This window comes from Mirounga leonina, unplaced genomic scaffold (genome assembly GCF_011800145.1).
Source record: "Mirounga leonina isolate KUSES-001 unplaced genomic scaffold, KU_Mleo_1.0 Mir_82, whole genome shotgun sequence".
Classification (NCBI taxonomy): Eukaryota; Metazoa; Chordata; class Mammalia; order Carnivora; family Phocidae; genus Mirounga; species Mirounga leonina.
Window position 1 is genome coordinate 11767574 of NW_023270825.1, and position 20225 is coordinate 11787798.

At 38.1% G+C, this 20225-nt stretch overlaps 1 protein-coding gene across 2 annotated transcripts in view; it reads left to right on the forward strand.

Annotated features, from left to right (window-relative positions):
• TRIP11 (thyroid hormone receptor interactor 11) overlaps window positions 1-20225 on the forward strand; it is a 65159-nt gene that overhangs the window by 18012 nt on the left and 26922 nt on the right. For both annotated transcript variants that reach the window (XM_034993049.1, XM_034993050.1), the window contains exons 6-13: window positions 1128-1293; window positions 2946-3320; window positions 5580-5620; window positions 6182-6268; window positions 9304-9516; window positions 10538-13558; window positions 14502-14642; window positions 15845-16038. In XM_034993049.1, coding sequence (XP_034848940.1) covers window positions 1128-1293; window positions 2946-3320; window positions 5580-5620; window positions 6182-6268; window positions 9304-9516; window positions 10538-13558; window positions 14502-14642; window positions 15845-16038 — 4238 coding nt within the window. The remainder of the gene's footprint in view (window positions 1-1127; window positions 1294-2945; window positions 3321-5579; window positions 5621-6181; window positions 6269-9303; window positions 9517-10537; window positions 13559-14501; window positions 14643-15844; window positions 16039-20225) is intronic.

The window sequence follows — 20225 nt, forward strand, 5'->3', positions numbered from 1 at the left end:
TAGTGTATAAATTATTGTCAGGCATATGGGGCACCTGGGTGGCTCAATTGGTTAAGTGTCTGCCTTCAGCTCAGGTCATGATCTCAGGGTCCCAGATAAAGCCCCATGTTGGGCTCCGTGCTCAGTGGAGAGTCAGCTTCTCCTGCTCTCTCTGCTCCTCCCCCCACCCACCCTGCTTGTCCTCTCTTGCACATAGGCATGTGCTCTCTCCCTCTCTCTCTCTCAAATAAATAAACTCTTTAAAATTTAAAAAAAAAAATTATCGTCAGGTGTAGAATTTTTCATTTTTGGTTTTATTTTTATTATATACTAACATGGGTGGGGTCCCAAGTCAGACTTGTGTTTGAATCCTGGACTCTGCTGTTTACCAGCTGTTGTACTTTGAGCAAGTTACTTAATCTTTCCAAGCTTCCGTTTTATCATCAGTATAGTAGATTTCATCATACCTGCCTTGTAGGATCATTTTAAGGTTTAAATGTGAAGCTGCTTGCCAACTGCTGGCACATAAATAAGTGCACAGGATTAAAGAATAACTTGTCTTCTCGGGAAATAGAAGCTAATTTATTGATTAGGATTCTTGGTTATAAGCAACAAAAACCACCTCTGGCTAAGTAAAGCAGAAGAGGATTTACTAGAAGGACCCAGGGTAGTCTGTCCCCAGGATTAAAAGAAGAATTGAGCATTCTGGTTTTGGGCAGGACAGGAATGGGAATAGGATCAGGGATCTAGATAGTGGGACACAGTGGACAGACTTTTCTGGGTGCAGCTATCACATTGCTTGTGGTCCTAACAATTTCCTTTTTTGAAGGACTAAGCTCAAGATCCAGATTCCTTAGGAGAGAGACTGGTGGTCTTAACTTGGGTAGCCAAGATATTTTTACTCAACTTTTGTTTCATTTTTTTTCTTGCTGGTATTCTCTCATTAAAGTAGAAAAACTGTTCTTAAGACCCAAGAAAGGAAAGAGTAGAATTTTTCAGATTTGTCCAGATTTGGGGCCTGTGTTTAAATTCTTTACAGCCTTAGCATGTTCAGAGAATTATTTTTAATACAGACTTTTGCACAACAATGAAATGGCTAGGTATGTCATTGATTATAAATGTAGTTAACCTTGTTTTTATTTTTTAAGGAACTCAAACAGACTCGAAGTCAGGAAATCGATGACCATCAGCATGAAATGTCAGTTTTACAAAATGCATACCAGCAGAAATTGACAGAAATAAGTCGTCGTCATCGAGAAGAATTAAGTGACTATGAAGAACGATTTGAAGAACTGGAGAACTTGTTACAACAAGGTTGTTAGTTTTTGTTTTTTTAAGATTTTATTTATTTATTTGAGAGAACGAAAGAACACAAGGGAAGGAAGGGCAGAGAGAGAAGCATACATTGCTCCCCACTGAGCAGAGAGCCCAACTCGGGGCTCGATCCCAGGACCCTGAGATCATGACCTGAGCCGAAGGCAGCCGCTTAACGCACTGAGCCACCCAGGCACCCCAAGGTTGTTCGTTTTATTAACTTAATGGATTAGATGACAATTAAATGACAAGCCTAGTACTGTAAGACCAACACACTGATGTAAACTTGGACTACGTTCTAAAGAATGAGTGAATGACTAGTTTTTTCATCTGCCTGAGATTTGCAATGGCATCACTGTTGCAAGATTATGCAGAAATGGTAAGGTCCTTTTGCCTTTGTGGCAAATAGTTACAATATATAGATTTTTTTGCATTGTTTGGTGATGATACTTTGGTAATAAATGATTAGAAATATTTTCACTTTCTTTCAAACTCATATACATAGTTGTTTTAGTAGTTGATTCAAATAATATTTTTCCTCAACTATTTATTTAAAAATGCTTTATTATGGGGGTGCCTGGCTGGCTTAGTCAGTGGAGTGTGTAACTCTTAATCTTGGGATCATGAGTTTAGTCCCACATTGAGGATAGAGATTACTTAAAAAAAATCTAAAATAAAAATGCTTTATTTTGGTAACTTAACTTTTTAAAAGACTTTCTTTTCATAACAAAATTGAGAAGGAAGTACAGAGATTTCCCCTACCCTTACACATGCATAGCCACCCCCACTATCACTATTACTTATCAGAATGGTATATTTTTTACCAAAGATGAACCTACATTGACAGATCATGATCCCTCAAAGCGTGTAGTTTACCTTAGAGTTCACTCTTGGTGTTGTACATTCTCTGGGTTGGACAGACATATGATACATATTCATCATTATAATATACAGAGTAGTTTCAGTGTTCTAAAAATCCTTTATGCTCTGCCTTCTCACCTCCCACCCACCCTCCCCCACAGTCTTTTTACTGTCTCTATTGTTTTGCCTTGTCCAGAACGTCACATAGTTGGAATCATACAGTATGTAGCCTTTTCAGATTGATTTCTTTCACCTAGTAATGTGCATTTGAGTTTCCTCCATGTTTTTTCATGGCTTGATACCTTAGTTCTTTTTAATGCTGAATAGTTTTCTATTGCCTGGATGTACCACAGTTTATCCATTCACCTACTGAAGGACATCTTTGCTTCCAAGTTTGGCAGTTATGAATGAAGCTGCTATAAATATCATTGTTCAGGTTTTCATATGGATAAGAGTTTTCAATTCCTTTGAGTAAATACTGGGGAGTGCAATTGCTGATCATATGTTAAGGGTGTAAAACTGCTGAACTGTCTTCCAAAAGTGGCTCTATTTTGCATTTCGCCAGCAATGAATGCGAGTTCTTATTGCTCCACATGCTCACCAGCATTTGGTGTTGTGAGTGTTCTGAATTTTGGCCATTTTAATTGGAGTGTAATGATATCTCATTGTTGTCTTAACTTTGAAGATTTTTCAAGTTCTCAAGTCTGTTAAATCTCTCGGTCGTATATAGCAAGCTACTTATCTCTTGGTAGTTGACATTGCCTGTCCTTGATTTTCTGTTTATGTTTTAGGTGGCTCAGGAATTGTAATAACTGATCACTCGAAAATCCATGAGATGCAAAAAACTATACAGGATCTACAAAATGAAAAAGTAGCGTCTATAAAAAGAATTGAAGAACTTGAGGATAAAATAAAAGACATAAATAAAAAATTATCTTCTGCAGAAAATGACAGGGAGATTTTGAGGAAGGAACAAGAACGCCTAAATGTTGAAAACAAACAAATAACAGAAGAATGTGAAAGCTGGAAACTGGAATGTAGGAAATTGCAGCCCGAGGCTGTGAAGCAGAGTGATACTGTGATAGAAAAAGAACGAATCCTTCCACAGAGTACATCGGTGGGAGAGGGAGTGCTCAAACTGCAGCAAGCACTGTCTGGTGTAAAAGGTTTGGAACTCACCTATGACTGGTGTTTTATTGCATATTAGTTTTTAGAGACAGACTGAGTACTTTATGGAAGTGGAGTATTCATGTAATTGACTGTAGAAGTGGAATAGAATTGTTTGGTTTTGGATTCAGTGCCATAATTAATGGATCACAAATAGGAATTTTCTACTAAAAAGTCTTCATTGTTGGCTGGATTTCTCTCAGCCTCCCTTTCTCATCCTTTAAGTAGTTACATGGAACTCATTGATGTAGGAGGCCATGTAGATTTCTGAGAAATGTATATATAGCTATTTATTGGGAGGAGGTATGAGCCTATTTCTGTTAGTCTGCATAGAACCAGATACTTTCCGAAACTCTAGGTTCCAGACCCTCCGATGAGGGAATGCAGCCTTCCTTTTTCAAAATTCTGTATTTCCTTTTGAAATGATGTCCTGTATCTAAGCAGACATGAGAGTGATAAGAGCCATAGGTCCTTCACCATTTTCCATGCTCAAGATGATACTTAGTTACCTGTGTTCTGTGTTAGAAAAAGTAAGTTGTTAAATGAAATAGGCCAAACACCAGTGTTCATTCATGCCAGGAACACGTAATGGGAGCTCTTAGCTGTGAAGATGTATTTTATTTTGCACTTTTGTCTTCTCACAATATAAACTCTCACTTTATGAACCGTTTCATTGCTGCTCTGGAGGTTTCTAGCCCTTGTGTGCTGTGTTCCCCCCACCCCTTGGCTAGTTGTTTATCGTGAGTTCCTGACCTGGATGGCCAACTCTATAAACTCCAATTAGAGTTAGGTTCAAAGTCACCATGTCCTCCTCCTCCTCCTCTTCCTCTCCTTACCTTGGTGATTTACCAGAAAATTTGAAGTCATCACCTAGCATGTCCTGTAAGTTCTATTTCCTTAGCTTCTCTGGTTCAGTAATATTTCAGGATTGTACCCCAGAGGAGCTCTAGGGTTTCTTAGAAGGGCCTCAGTCCTGGGAGCTGCCATGAAGGCAAAGAGAAGGCCATTCACTAGGGTTCTAGACTTCTCTCTCATTTGACTTCCAAGTAGCTCTGCTCCTTTCAAAATACATTTTTCCATTTATTTAGCATATTGGATGACTCATATGGGTTTATTTGCTTTATTTTCTTTTTTTTTTTAAGGTTTTATTTATTTGGTTGTTTTTTTTTTTAAAGATTTTATTTATTTGAGAGAGAGAATGAGATAGAGAGCATGAGAGGGGGGAGGGTCAGAGAGAGAGGCAGACTCCCCGCTGAGCAGGGAGCCCGACGTGGGACTCAATCCCGGGACTCCAGGATCATGACCTGAGCCGAAGGCAGTCGCTTGACCAACTGAGCCACCCAGATGCCCCGGGTTTTTTTGTTTTTTTTTTTAAAGATTTTTATTTATTTATTTGACAGAGAGAGACACAGCGAGAGAGGGAACACAAGCAGGGGGAGTGGGAGAGGGAGAAGCAGGCTTCCCGCAGAGCAGGGAGCCCGATGCGGGGCTCAATCCCAGGACCCTGGGATCATGACCTGAGCCGAAGGCAGACGCTTAATGACTGAGCCACCCAGGCACCCCAGTTTATTTGCTTTAAAAACAAATCTGCTGCCTTAGTCCTCCTTCCTCTTTTCCCCACTTCCATTGCCACTGAAAAACTTCAGCCAGTCATAATTTCTTTTGCCTGGTTATCTATAGCCGTTTCTTTTCTTTCTTTCTTTCTTTCTTTTTTAAAGATTTTATTTATTTGTTTATTTGTCGTAGAACCACTTCTGTATATGGATCTATCTGTAATTCCAGCTTGAATGGTCTTTTTATCTGTTGTCATGTCTAAGTCACTTTAGAGAATTGAGAGATTATTTTATCGTTGTGGTATAAATATACATTTTTGTCTTTAACCACTTCCCCCCAGTCTCAGTCCCTTTACTGTTTCCTGCTACACAAACCAATCAACTCATTTTGAAACATTGTTATTAATGTTTTTATCAAGGCAATAACTTATAACTCATCCGCAGTACAATTATAATTCTTTCTTCTATGGTTCCATAGGACTGCATTTAATGGAGCGTCTAACTGGCATTTATATTTTGATTTCTTTGATACAGTCAAATAGAAATATAAAACAACAAAAATGCATTTCACTACGAACCATTTGGGCTTGCTGATTGTGCCTCTAAATAAATTTTACTTTAATTGAGTTTTACTCCTGAGTTTAATATAGGAGGTAATTATTAAGTTGAAGAATTTTAATGTCAGATTCATTGTTGTTTTTACAGATGCTGAAAATGAAATTTTGAGACTGAGTAATTTAAACCAGGTAAACTAATTTTAAAGAGAAAAAGCTTTTAGCTTTGATTTATCAAGAAAAAATATTTTGATTATTGTAATTGCTTGTTTTGTGTTTTTTACAAATTCACATGAACTTACCCTAGGAACTTGCATCTTAGTAATTTTATGTTTGCTGATTAATAAACTTTTTGAATCATAAATTGACATAATTTTAAAAGTTACATAATTTAAAAATGCAAGTATATCACTTTCAAGATTAATTTGACAGACATTATGTTTATAGACAGTGGAAGCAGATTTTCCACCACAGTGAGGAATGCATTTTGATTTCTCTGAAGGAATTCAGAGTTGCTTCTATTACTAATGATTAGAGGCTATTTTGTAAATGTATTTATATATTTTTTGAAATATAAAATTCTAAGAATATTTATAAAATGAGTGACTGGCTTTAGATGGTCCAGTGTTGCATGCCTGTAATTTTTACGTATCACTAGAAAAATGCTGAGTACAAATGCACAATAGTACAGCTTGCTTACTTTTTTGTAAACTTGAAATTTATCTGAAAAAATACTGTTTTAACATTTTTTAGGATAACAGTCTCGCTGAAGACAATTTGAAACTTAAAATGCATGTTGAAACTTTAGAAAAACAGAAGTCCTTACTGAGTCAAGAAAAGGTAGGTACAGTAAAAATGGGGGCAGAATTAAAATGTGTGTATTACAGGTCACAGCCAAGCGCCAGTTTATATCAAAATGGAATGTTTAGGTCTTGAGAGTCCTGAGGATAAAACTGGTGTCATTGATGCTTGTCAGACCAGGATGAGGTATTTGGGCAAAGTTCAAAGTATGAGAGGCTGGCCAGAGTTCACATTTACAGATAAGGCAGCCAGTAGGCATACAGTAGGAGCAAAAAAGATAGATAAAGACTGTTTTGGTTTCCGATGAAGTCCAGACAGCAGCAACATACACAGGTGGTTCTAGAGTCTGGAGTGGCCATAGTGGCGTCCTACAGAATCTACTAAATGCTCGAATGTCCTGGAACGTATCTGGTGTGGTGGAATTTCTTAGTGGTGAGGGATGAAGAGGGATACGTTCTCAGTGGTAGAGATAGAGTCTTGTGTATATTGGTAGCAGGGTTGGAATAAGGTTCTGTAATGCAGTGTTGGGGATGGGGAAAGGTATTTTTATGTTTATAGTATTTGGGGATAATTCCCTGACTAAGACAGGTGCTTAAATGCAGGATAGTTCTAAGCTGGTATTATGAAGTTATATGCCCATGTCTTAACTCAATTGAAAAAATTAATTTTTAAAAAATAATACATATTCACTGATGTACAAATTCAGTAATTCATATGGAAAACCTTTAGATGGTACAAATGGAGTATCCTTTGCACCTCTTTCGGTTGGCCTCTTTTCCAAAGACAGTCTTTTTAAAAATTTTATTTTTAAGATTTTATTTACTTCTTTGAAAGGGGAGAGAGCGAGAGTGAGCGAGAGAACACACAAGCAGGGGGAAGGGTAGAGGGAGAGGGACAGGCAGACTCCCTGCTGAGCAGGGAGCCTGATGCAGGTCTCGATCCCAATCATGACATGAGCTGAAGGCAGACACTTAACCGACTGAGCCACGCAGGTGCCTCTGAAGGCAGTCTTTCTTACCAGTTTCTTGTATGTCCATCCTTCCAGACTACACTTATGTATGTATGATTATATAAATAGCTTTAAAAAAATACAACAGTTAGCATACCATACATACTATTCATGTATACCTTAACACATTTTCAGCATCCTTCTACATGAGCTTATACGCAGTGTTTCTCAAAGGGATGTTATCAGCATGGAAATTTCTTAGTTTTATGCACTGTTGTACGCATTGTGGGATCCTTGCCCCCACCTTTTCTATCTACTAAAAGCCAGTGTCTCCTACACTTTTTAATTCTTATATTATCTATATTTTCTCTGCTTTTTTCTGCTCCCTTTGCATTCTGCTCCTTTCTCTAACTCTCCTAGGTGTACTTCGTAGTTTGCAGATCTCTGCGCATATCTGATAGATCTGTAACTTTGCTGTGATATTTTTGGATTCTGTAGCCAGGCCTGATAGCTGTTGCTCCTTTCTTTGATGTTAAATAATCCTTCATAACTTGTCCTTTAATTTTCTCTGATAACGGGTCTGCTCACTCCTTAAGAATGCCAAACGTACCTGCAAGGCCGTGCATGTTCTTAACATCTACCTGAGAAAAAACTTGTGATTCTCCTGATTGAACATATAACTATTTTTTTTAATTTAAATTCAATTAGCCAACATAGTACGTCATTAGTTTCAGATGTAGGGTTCAGTAATTCATCAGTTGCATATAACACCCAGTGCCTGTCACATCACGTGCCCTCCTTAATGCCCATCACCCAGTTACCCCATCCCCCCCACCCACGTCCCCTCGCGCATATAACTTTAGAAAGGCATAAGAGAATGCTGTTTTCATCAACTGTAGTTCAGAATGAACTTTTGAATTGGAATTAAAATGAGAATCGTGAGGCAGATGTTCTAGTTTTCACTGGTCTGTTTGTGAGGTATGTATAGTCTCTTTATTTGTAGAAATTTAAGATTCTTATTTGCTTTAAAGTAGATTCCATAGAAGTTTGATATTTCTCTATTGGTGAAAGAAGGCTTTAAACTCTTGTATCACAAACATCACAATCAGGTTGAAACAGTGTTGGAGCATAGAGAACTGTCCCACTTCTGGAGTTTGGAGGAAAAGCATTAAATACCAGTAGAACAGGACATAAAATATAGTTTAAAAATCATATATAGATAGATCTTTAAGACTGTTAAAAGTTGAGCAAGGGGAACCTAGTCTCTGCTCAGGTTGGTTGGCAAAGGAAGGAAGGAGCCTACTTTCTTGGGTCAAAGAAAAGTTTCATGTGCTGACAGGAGCCAGTAATAAGGGAAATTCCTTTAATGAGGGAAAAGAAGCCTTTTGTTTTCTAATTAGTGAATGAATGTTGATTTTTATAGATGTTTATTTAGTTTATGGTTGTTGGTGACTGGGCATTAGGGAATGGAAGTGCAGAGAGCTGGGAGACTTGGAACATCTTGAAGAGTGTATGTGGGGCAAGAGAAGCAGCAGACAGAAGGGAAGCAGTGGTGGGAGTGGGATCAGGAAGGCTCCCAAATGGGAAAGTTTTTGTATAAAGAAGCTGGAGCTGGATGAACTTTAACAGTCATTCCATCTTGTCTTGGTGTTACAGAAATGTTTTTCTTGAAGCTACACATAAAATTGCACGAGTGAAGGCTGTGATTTGTTGAATTTTTATTTACTATTTATTTTAAAGATTTTATTTATTTATTTGACAGAGAGAAAGACAGCGAGAGAGGGAACACAAGCAGGGGGAGTGGGAGAGGGAGAAGCAGGCTTCCCGCCGAGCAAGGAGCCCTATGTGGGGCTCGATCCCAGGACCCTGGGATCATGGCCTGAGCCGAAGGCAGACGCTTAACGACTGAGCCACCCCGGCGCCCCGAATTGTTGAATGTTATGTATCGTTGAGGAAGTCTTATTCAGTCATGTTTCCGACACAGGCATCTGAGAATAGATTCCCAAGTTTTGTTTATATATATATATATATATATTTATATATATGTAATTTTTTTTTTTAAATCTTTCAGTGTCTTCTTCCAGTTGACAGTATATGTTGTTTTTCCCCCTTTTTATTATTTAAGGAAGAGCTTCAGCTATCACTTTTAAAATTGAACAGTGAGTATGAAGTAATTAAAGGTACAGCTGCGAGAGATATGGATTTGAATTCAACATTACACGACTTAAGACTGACTTTGGAGGCAAAGGAGCAGGAACTTAATCAGAGTCTCACTGAGAAGGAAATACTTGTAGCTGAGTTAGAGGAATTGGACAGACAGAACCAAGAAGCTACAAAGGTAACACGATGTGAAAACCAGAGCTCTTCTCAGTATATTGAACACTGGAGTAACAAGTGAAAGTGATGGGTGTGATTTAAACATGTGATTTAATTAATATTTTGTTTCATTGATAATCTAATCATAGAGGTTGACAAACTTTTTCTGTAAAGGGTTAGATAGTAAATATTCTTTGGCTCTGCAGGCCATATAGTCGTCTCAGTTGTACTCAGTTCCGCTCTTGTGACATGTAAACAATGAGCGTGGCTGTAGCCTAGTAAGACTTGATCTACAAAAACAGGTGGCTGGGCGCCTGGGTGGCTCAGTCAGTTAAGCGACTGCCTTCGGCTCAGGTCATGATCCTAGAGTCCCAGGACCGAGTCCCGCATCGGGGCTCCCTGCTCAGCAGGGAGTCTGCTTCTCCCTTTGACCCTCCACCCTCTCATGCTCTCTCTCTATCATTCTCTCTCTCAATAAATAAATAAAAATCTTAAAAAAAAAAACAAACAGGTGGCTGGCCGGGTTTGGCTCACGGGCTGTATGACTCCTACCCCAGTGTTGAAGAGTTGGCAATGAGCAACATACGTCATGTACCTTCTCTGGCCTTAAGTTCTAGTCTCTAATGAAATTGATTTGCTGTAAGATGTCAGTAATTTTGTTGGGATTAAATGATGGGATTTAAAAAAATGATTTATTTATTTGAGAGAGAGAGTGTGTGTGGGCGTGCACATGAGCAAGACAAGGGACAGAGGAAGGGAGAGTCTCAAGCTGACTCCACATTGAGCGTGGAGCCTGACGTGGGACTCGATCCCACGACCCTGAGATCATGACCTGAGCCGAAACCCAAGAGTCGGAGGCTTAACCAACTGCACCACCCAGGTGCTCCTAAATACTGGGATTTTTTTAAAAAGTACTGTTTTAAGAAGGATTAGACGTATCTGAGGATTATTCTTCTATTATTTATGACATTTTACAAAATTTTTGTTAGGTACTAAAATGAGAGAATGTCTTAAAGTTACCATACAAATTATTTTTCTTTCAGCACATGATTCTGATAAAAGATCAGCTATCAAAACAACAAAATGAGGGAGACAGCATCATTAGTGAACTGAGAAAAGATCTAAATGATGAGAACAGGAGAGTCCATCAACTTGAAGATGATAAAATGAACATGACTAAAGAGCTAGATGTGCAGAAAGAGAAGTTAGTTCAAAGTGAACTTGTCCTAAATGATTTGCATTTAGCCAAGCAGAAGCTTGAGGAGAAAGTAGAAGATTTAGTAGATCAGCTAAATAAATCACAAGAAAGTAATTTAAATATGCAGAAGGAGAACTGTGGACTTAAGGAACATATTAAACAAAATGAGGAAGAGCTTTCTAGAGTCAGGGATGAGTTAACTCAGTCTCTAAATCGCGACTCTGGCAGTGATTTTAAGGATGACTTACTTAAAGAAAGGGAAGCCGAAGTCAGAAATTTAAAGCAAAATCTTTCAGAAATAGAAAAGCTGAATGACAATTTAAACAAAGTTGCTTTTGATCTCAAAATGGAAAATGAAAAGTTGGTTTTAGCATGTGAGGATGTAAGACATCAGTTGGAAGAATCCATTGCTGGTAGCAATCAGATTTCTCTGGAAAGAAACACTCTTGTGGAGGCTCTAAAAATGGAAAAAGGACAGTTAGAAGCAGAATTGAGTCGGGCTGAACAGAGGCTGTTGGAAGAAGCCAGTAAGCACGAGCAGACGATTAAAGAACTGTCAAAGGCACGTGATTTGAGCACCTCTGCTTTACAGCTGGGACAGCAGCATTTAATGAAACTCAGTCAAGAGAAAGACTTTGAAATAGCAGAACTCAAAAAGAACATTGAACAAATGGATACTCATCATCAAGAAACCAAGGAAATTTTGTCATCTAGTTTAGAAGAGCAGAAGCACTTAACACAACTTATAAGTGAGAAGGAAATTTTTATTGAAAAACTTAAAGAAAGAAGTTCAGAGCTTCAGGAGGAATTAGATAAATATACTGAGGCCTTAAGAAAAAATGAAATTTTGAAGCAAACCATGGAGGAAAAAGACAGAAGTCTTGGGTCCATGAAAGAAGAAAACAATCATCTAAAAGAAGAACTGGAGCGGCTCCGGGAGCAGCAGAGTCGAGCTGCACCTGTGGTGGAGCCCAAACCCCTTGACAGTGTTACTGAGCTAGAGTCTGAGGTGTTGCAACTGAATATTATAAAGGGGAATCTTGAGGAGGAAATAAAACATCATCAGAAGATTATTGAAGATCAAAACCAGAGTAAAATGCAGCTGCTTCAGTCTTTAGAGGAACAGAAGAAGGAAATGGATGAGTTTAAGTGCCAGCATGAGCAGATGAATGTCACCCATACCCAACTCTTCTTAGAGAAAGATGAGGAGATTAAGAATTTGCAAAAAACAGTTGAACAAATCAAAACCCAGTTGCGTGAAGAAAGACAAGGCGTTCAAACGGAGAATTGTGAGATCTTTCAAGAAACGAAAGTACAGAGCCTTAACATAGAAAATGGCAGTGAAAAACATGATTTATCTAAAGCCGAAACTGAGAGATTAGTAAAAGGAATAAAAGAACGAGAATTGGAGATTCAACTTCTAAATGAAAAGAATATATCTTTAACGAAACAGATTGATCAGCTGTCCAAAGATGAGGTTGGTAAACTCACTCAGATCATCCAGCAGAAAGACTTGGAGATACAAGCTCTTCACGCTAGAATTTCTTCAGCTTCCTACACCCAGGATGTTGTCTACCTTCAGCAGCAGCTGCAGGCCTATGCTATGGAGAGAGAACAGGTATTAGCTGTTTTGAGTGAGAAGACTAGGGAAAATAGCCACCTGAAAACGGAATACCACAAAATGATGGATGTCGTTGCTGCCAAAGAGGCAGCTCTCGTGAAGCTGCAAGATGAAAATAAAAAATTGTCCACTAGATCTGAAGGTGGTGGCCAAGAAATGTTTAGAGAAACTGTTCAGAATTTATCACGTATCATTCGAGAAAAAGACATTGAGATAGATGCATTAAGTCAGAAATGCCAGACCTTATTGACGGTTTTACAAACATCCAGCACTGGGAATGAGGTTGGAGCTGTTAACAGCAATCAGTTTGAGGAGCTTCTACAGGAACGCGACAAATTAAAACAACAAGTGAAGAAGATGGAAGAGTGGAAACAGCAGGTGATGACCACGGTCCAGAATATGCAGCACGAGTCCGCCCAGCTTCAGGAGGAACTCCATCAGCTTCAGGCACAAGTTTTGGTTGACAGTGATAATAATTCTAAATTACAAGTGGACTACACTGGCCTGATCCAAAGTTATGAGCAGAATGAAACCAAACTCAAAAATTTTGGGCAGGAGCTAGCACAGGTTCAGCACAGCATAGGGCAGCTCTGCAGCACCAAAGATCTTCTTTTAGGAAAACTTGATATTATTTCACCTCAACTCTCCTCCGGATCATCGCCTCCTTCCCAGCCAGCAGAGTCTCTTGGAACAGTTAAGCCCGATACATCGAGGGAGTCTTCTACACAGGAGCTAGAAGAGCTAAGAAAGTCACTGCAGGAAAAAGATGCAACAATTAAAACGCTCCAGGAAAATAATCACAGGTTGTCTGATTCGATTGCTGCCACCTCGGAGCTAGAAAGAAAAGAACAGGAACAGACGGATTCAGAAATTAAGCAGCTAAAGGAGAAACAAGATGTCTTACAAAAGTCACTTAAGGAGAAAGACCTCTTAATCAAAGCCAAAAGTGATCAGTTGCTTTCTTTAAATGAAAATTTCACCAACAAAGTGAATGAAAATGAACTTTTGAGGCAGGCAGTAACCAACCTGAAGGAGCGGATATTAATTTTAGAAATGGACATTTGCAAACTAAAAGAAGAAAATGAAAAAATAGTACAAACAACCAGGGAAAAGGAAACAGAGTATCAAGCATTACAGGAGACTAATACAAAGTTTTCCATGATGCTTCGAGAAAAAGAGTTTGAGTGCCATTCAATGAAGGAAAAGGCTCTTGCGTTTGAGCAGCTACTGAAAGAAAAAGAGCAGGTATGTTGGGGATGGAATTGTATACAGGAAAATTGGGGTGGAGAAGATTTTCCAATGGGTTGATTACTTTATAGATAATTATGTTTGAACGGGAATGTGAAGTTGTTCGTTCAGAAATACTCATTTCAGGGTTTTATGAAATTTTCCTCAAAGGTACCTGGAGGTTTCGCCCCTAAATTACTAGATCTTTCCAAACATTTTTAGCAACAGGTTAATTTAAATAGAAAAAAAGACTTTAGTAGCAATTAATATTTTTCTTTAGAAAACAGAAGTGTTGAAATGACTTCCCTATCTTTTCTTTGCCAGTGACTTGTACTTTCTGAGGAACAGTTGTGCAGGCCTGCTGAATGAACGCACACACACATAACTCTCTCTCATACTCTTTTGATTGATTGTGGGATCTGTGAACACTTTGTTGTATAGGGTAAATTTGAAGAGATTGTGTCTTTTGAATTAAAACCTTTTTTTTTTAAAGATTTTATTTTATTTGAGAGTGAGAGAGAGAATTCTTTAATTTTGTCTTCCAGAATAGTTTATTTGAAAAGTTGAAAAGATAATAGAGTTCCCATATGCCTCACACCCAGTTTCCCTTGTTTATTAACATCTTAGGTTACTATGCTATACTTGTAACAACGAATTCACGAATATTGATATATTACTATTAACTGAAGTTCCTACTTTTTTTTAAATTCCTTAAATTTTTTTTTTTTTTTTTTACAAAAAAATTACCAAATGTCTTTTTTCTGTTCAGGATGCCATCCAGGATAATACATTATATTTAGTTGTCATGTCTCCTTAGGCTTCTCTAGACTGACAGTTTCTCAGACTCTGTTTTTGATGATCTTGTTATGGTTAACTGTATCTCAAAATTAATTATTTAATGAAGAAAATGTGTCTTTTTAAATGTGTTTTTCTTAAGGCTAAAGTTATTTCTTTCCAAAAGGGCAAGACTGGGGAGTTAAATCAGCTTTTAAATGCAGTTAAATCAATGCAGGAGAAGACAGTTAAGTTTCAACAGGAGAGAGACCAGGTCATGTTGGCCCTGAAACAGAAACAAATGGAAAACAGTGCTTTACAGAATGAGGTATGCTTTTACTCTAAAGAAACTGATTCAAGCAATAAGCTTAGTAATTGTTAAGAAAACTAGAATGAATTATTAAAATTAATTTCTCTCTTAGGTGATTTTTTCTCAGTCTTCCTCCGATGTGTTATATTATAGGATCTTCACCTCCCAGATATATATTATTTCAGTTTTCAAAAGTGAAAACCATGGCATATCTTGGGTATAAAAAAAAGTTTCCCACTGATGCAATCGCTGTAGAAAACAGTATGCAGGTTCCTCAAAAAATTAAACACAGAAATACCATATAATCCAGTAGTCCATTATTGAGTATTTACCCTCCAAAAATGAAAACACTAGTTCAGAAAGGTACATGCATCCTCCTGTTTACTGAGCTAAGATAGGGAAGCCACCTAAGCGTCCATTGATAGATGAATGAATAAAGAAGTGGTGTATAAATGGAATATTACTCATCCGTAAAAAGGAATGAGATCTTGCTATTTGCAACAACATGGATGGACCTGGAGGGTGTATTATGCTAAGTGACATAAGTCAGAAAGAGGAAAATACCATGTGATTTCACTTATGTGGAATCTAAAAAAACAGTGAAACAAGACAATCATAAACATGGGGAACAAACTGGTGGTTGCTAGCAGGAAGGGGTTTAGGGAAGATGGGCAAAATAGGTCAAGGGGATTAAGAGGTAAAATTTTCTAGTTAAAATAAGTCAAATAAGGGCTGAAAAATACATCATAGTGAATATAGTCAGTAAATTATAATAATGTATGGTGATATGATAACTAAACTTACCATGGTGAGCAGAGCGTAACATGTAGAGTTGTTGAATCACTATGTTGTATACTTGAAACTCGTATAATATTGTCAAATACACTTCAGTTTAAAAAAAAAATTCTCACCCATAACGTATGAAAAAATGAGATTTTTACTGAAAAAGTGGTCTGTCACAAAGAGCCTTGTACTTGGTACAATTCCATTTTTCATTATAGCCATAGGGAATGAGCTCTTACAAAATAAAACTTCCAGATGAAAAGTCAAGTTGATTTTTGGAGACTTTTTTCCTAATATAAATACATCTTGCAATATGAGTAATTAGTATATAATTAATATACTTCAGTAATGGGCAAAAGATTTGATAACAAAGTGGCTTGTAGAGGGGAAAGGGGAACATTTTATAGAAGAAAAATAAAGAGGTGTCCTCTACCTAGGTTCAACATTTACGCGACAAAGAATTACGCTTAAACCAGGAGCTAGAGAGATTGCGTAACCATCTTTTAGAATCAGAGGATTCTTACACACGCGAAGCTTTGGCTGCAGAAGATAGAGAGGCCAAACTGAGAAAGAAAGTCACAGTATTGGAGGAAAAGCTAGTTTCATCTTCCAATGCAATGGAAAATGCAAGGTAACTTTTCCCTGTTTTTAGCACTCACATTAGTTGAACACTTCTTGAGTGTCAGAATCAGTAAGCATTTTTCCTGGCTTACCTCAGTTTACTCTTACGAAATTCATTATCTCCAAATGACAGATGAAGATACTAAGGGTAAAGAGGTTTAGTAAGCTGCCCAAGGTCAGACGCAGAGTATGTGTGTGTTTCATGTTCGGGTCTGTAACTCTTGACCAGATCTGGCATTCAAACAGCTCTCTCTGAATCTGTCTTTTCTTTTTTCCTTTTTAAAAAAATAATTTTATTTATTATTATTATTTACTTTTTATTATAAGTGTACTAACTACCACCCTAGATAATTGCCTCTCACTGTTTTAACAGTTTAGACTTAAATTCTCATTTTCTTTTTTTTTTCTCCTGACGGATTTTAATTGACTTTGTCATGCTCCCAAAGAACTAATTTGACATATGTGGTTTTATTCGTGATCAAATGATCTAAGGTTGAATAAAGTTTGGATATTAGAAGGGAGAGAGTAAAGGAAGTAGCAAGGTAGGGGCACCTGGGTGGCTCAGTCGTTAAGCGTCTGCCTTCAACTCAGGTCATGATCCCAGAGTCCTGGGATCGAGCCCTGCATCAGGCTCCCTGCTCTGCGGGAGGCCTGATTCTCCCTCTCCCACTCCCCCTGCTTGTGTTCCTGCTCTTGCTGTCTTTCTCTCTGTCAAATAAATAAAATCTTTAAAAAAAAAAAAAAGGAAGTAACAAGATAAAGACCTAAGTCAGTATGAATTAGCTCTTGGTTTGTTGGAACTTTTGAATTACTAGGTCCCTGCTTCTATATTTTTATTTTATTTTTACTAGAGTACCAGTTTATTATAAAAGGCCTTAACTCAGGGAACAGCAGATGGAAGAGATAGGTAGGGCAAGGCATGGGGTAGGGATGCAGAGCTTCCAGCTCCCTCCCAGCAGGCAGCCCTCTCTACATCTCCCAGTGCTCACCAGCCTGGAAGCTTTCCAGACCCTCTCCTTGTGAGGTTTTATGGAGGCTTCATTATGGAGGCATGATTGATTCCTTACTTATATATTTTAACATTTTATTTCTCTCAGTAAAATCTATTTTCTTGGGGTGCCAGGGTCCTGGGATTGAGCCCCACATCAGGCTCCCTGCTCAGCGGGGAGCCTCCTTCTCCCTCTCCCTCTGCTGCTCTCCCTGCTTGTGCTCTCTCTCTCAAATAAATTAAAAAAATAACTTTTTAAAAAATAATGTATTTTCTTTTTTTCCCTTTTTATTATAAAAACCCATTTTGTACTTCAGGAAAATTACGTAAACCAAAAAGAACATAAAGTCACAGTCCCATCCAGAGATAATCCTTTTTTTGTGCCTTTGCATGCTTCTTATATATGTATGTATATGTTATATATATATTTTTTAAGTAGGCCCCCAGGCGGGGTTTGAACTCACAGCCCTGAGATCAAGACCTGAACTGAGATCGAGTCGGTTGCTCAACTGGCTGAGCCACCCAGGCACCCCATATTATATGTATTTTTAAAAGCAAAATTAAGGTCATACTGTTGATAGTATTTTGTAATCTGCTTCCATACTTGATAATATGAGTATCAGCACATGTTAAGCCATGTTTCTGCATTATCATTTTATGGCTACATAGCATACCATTATTTGGATTTTCCATAACTTCTTTAATCCAGTCATTTATTATTGGACATTTAGAAGTGTTTCAACTTTTCAGAATTACTAAGAAAGCTGTCTTGATATCCCAAGATAGGTATTTTTGTGTTGATGACAAATTATTTCCTTAGCTTCAATTTTCAGAAATGGCAGGTCTGGTTCAAAGGGCATTTTTAAAACTTTTGAGATGTACTGCCAAATAATCTTCCAGAAAAATCATGTCCGTTTATATTTCCATTAGTGGTATGTACATCTTTCTGTTTTTCACTGTGTATGATGCTGAGGGAGATACAAGGACATAGTAGATATTACCTCTGTCTGCAAAGAGATTATAGGCCAGTGGAGACAGTATTTCTGAGGTGAACTCCCACTGCTTTGCAGGGAATATTGTACCTTCAGTCTCAGAAAGAAAACTTGTTTAAAATGATAATGAAAACGAGTGATCATTTGTGTATGTGTTTCACATTGGCAGAAATGCCAAAACATTCTCAGGCAATAAAATTAGATAATCTTCGAATTTTGGGGTCCTTATTTTCTCTAATTAAAATAGTTTCTGGGCTGTCTGCACCCTCATTAGCCTTATTTTGCGTTATCACCTACATCCGGCCAAACTGTCTTACTCAGTCCTTTAGCTAGAGATACTGTTTTCCTATTTCCTCTGCTTTTTCTTTTCTTTTCTTTTTAAGATTTATTTATTAGGGAGAGAGAGAGAGAGCATGTGGGGGCGCATGCGTGAGCAGGGGTGGGGGGCGGAGGGAGAAAATCTACAGCACACTCCCCACAGAGCCCGATGTGGGACTTGATCTCACGACCCTGACTGAGATCATGACTTGAGCCGAAATCAGGAGGTGGATGAATCACCGAGCACCCCATCTTCTACCTTTTCGTTTTATATTCTTCTGCTTAGAGTAAGCCTGATTCCTAACAGTTTTTCTATTAGTCCCACCTTCTTCAAACAGCATATCCTCTGTAAAGAATGCTTTAGTTAGCATCCTGCTCCTCAAATTCAAAACCAAACCCTGGTGTGATGTTTTTCTTTTGAACCTGCGTAATGCTTTATTTGAATCTTTGATTGCACACTTACATTTTACTTTAGGGTGCAAAAGTAATCGTTGACCCATCTTACATCTTCTCCCACCCAGTGAAATACAAGGTCACTGGGAGTGGGCATTGATGCTGTTTATTTATTTGTTTATTTATTTATAAGATTTTATTCATTTATTTGACAGAGTGAGCACAGGCAGGGGGAGTGGCAGGCAGAGGGAGAGGGAGAAGCAGGCTCCCCGCCGAGCAGGGAGCCCGACGTGGGGCTCGATCCCAGGACCCTGGGATCATGACGTGAGCCGAAGGCAGACGCTTAACCGACTGAGCCACCCAGGCGTCCCAAATGTTCAGTAATATTTTTGAATGAGTGACTCAGATCTACAAACCAGATTACAGTGTTTTGAGCTCTTTATTACTGTAGTAACACCTGGTGTTAACTTTCCGAGTGACCTCATCGTGCATTTCATCCTTGCAACCACCCGTTCAGTGACGTGCTGACCAGCAAGGTTGCATAAAATCCAGTGATATTTGAGGGCGAGTTGTCTCTTGATTATCAATTTACTGCTCTTCCCACAAGAGGGCGCTATTGGGTAAAGTTTCCTCAAAGTGCGCTGTGCTTAATGAGCTTTAATGGATGGCTCCTGAGTAAGAATTTATTAACTGGATGTTAAAAACCCAGGAAAGGCTATTGCAGTATCTTATTTGTAATCATTATACATTAAGGAAGTACATCAGTGATACAAACCTGGATAAATAAATCTCTAAGGGATTTCTGATTTATTATTTGGGGCAGATATAGGGGTTATTGTATTTAAAACAAAAGAAAGATGATAGTGAAAGATAATTAGTTGTGAGTTCACCATAGTTGCAAGTGTCAAAAGCGAAGAAGGTTTCAGAATCCATTGCTATAGGGTTGGAAGCTGGACAAAATGACTTCCAAGGTCCTTGCAATTTACAATTTTATGATAAATTACATCTTAGCGTTTTAGCCTGGAAACATGAATGTTGCAGGCTGTTTGTAAATTTTTATTATACTTATGTTTCTTGTTTAGTTCAGCTTTTAATCTTTAAAATGACTGCCATTTGTTCAAAGTCACTTTCACGTGAAGAATGCATTAACAAAACAGGGGGAACAAAGTTTCTTTGAAATCTAACTTGAATTTAATGCAATGAAATGTAAGGAAGGTCAAATTCATAGAGACAGAAGGTAGAATGGTGGTTGCTGGGGGAAGGGGGAGTTATTGCTTAATGGATGTGGAGCTTCCCTTTGGGAGGATGAAGTTCTGGAGATGGATGGTGGTGATGGTTGCACAACGTTGTGAATGTTATGTATGTATTTCCATACACACACACAAAAAAGTAGGGAAGTGGTTTTATCTTGTTAAAGTAATAGAAACACTTTGACTTTTATTCTTTTTCTTTTTTGGTGGGGGGGGCGCAGAGAGACTCTTAAGCAGGCTCCACGCTTAGCATGGA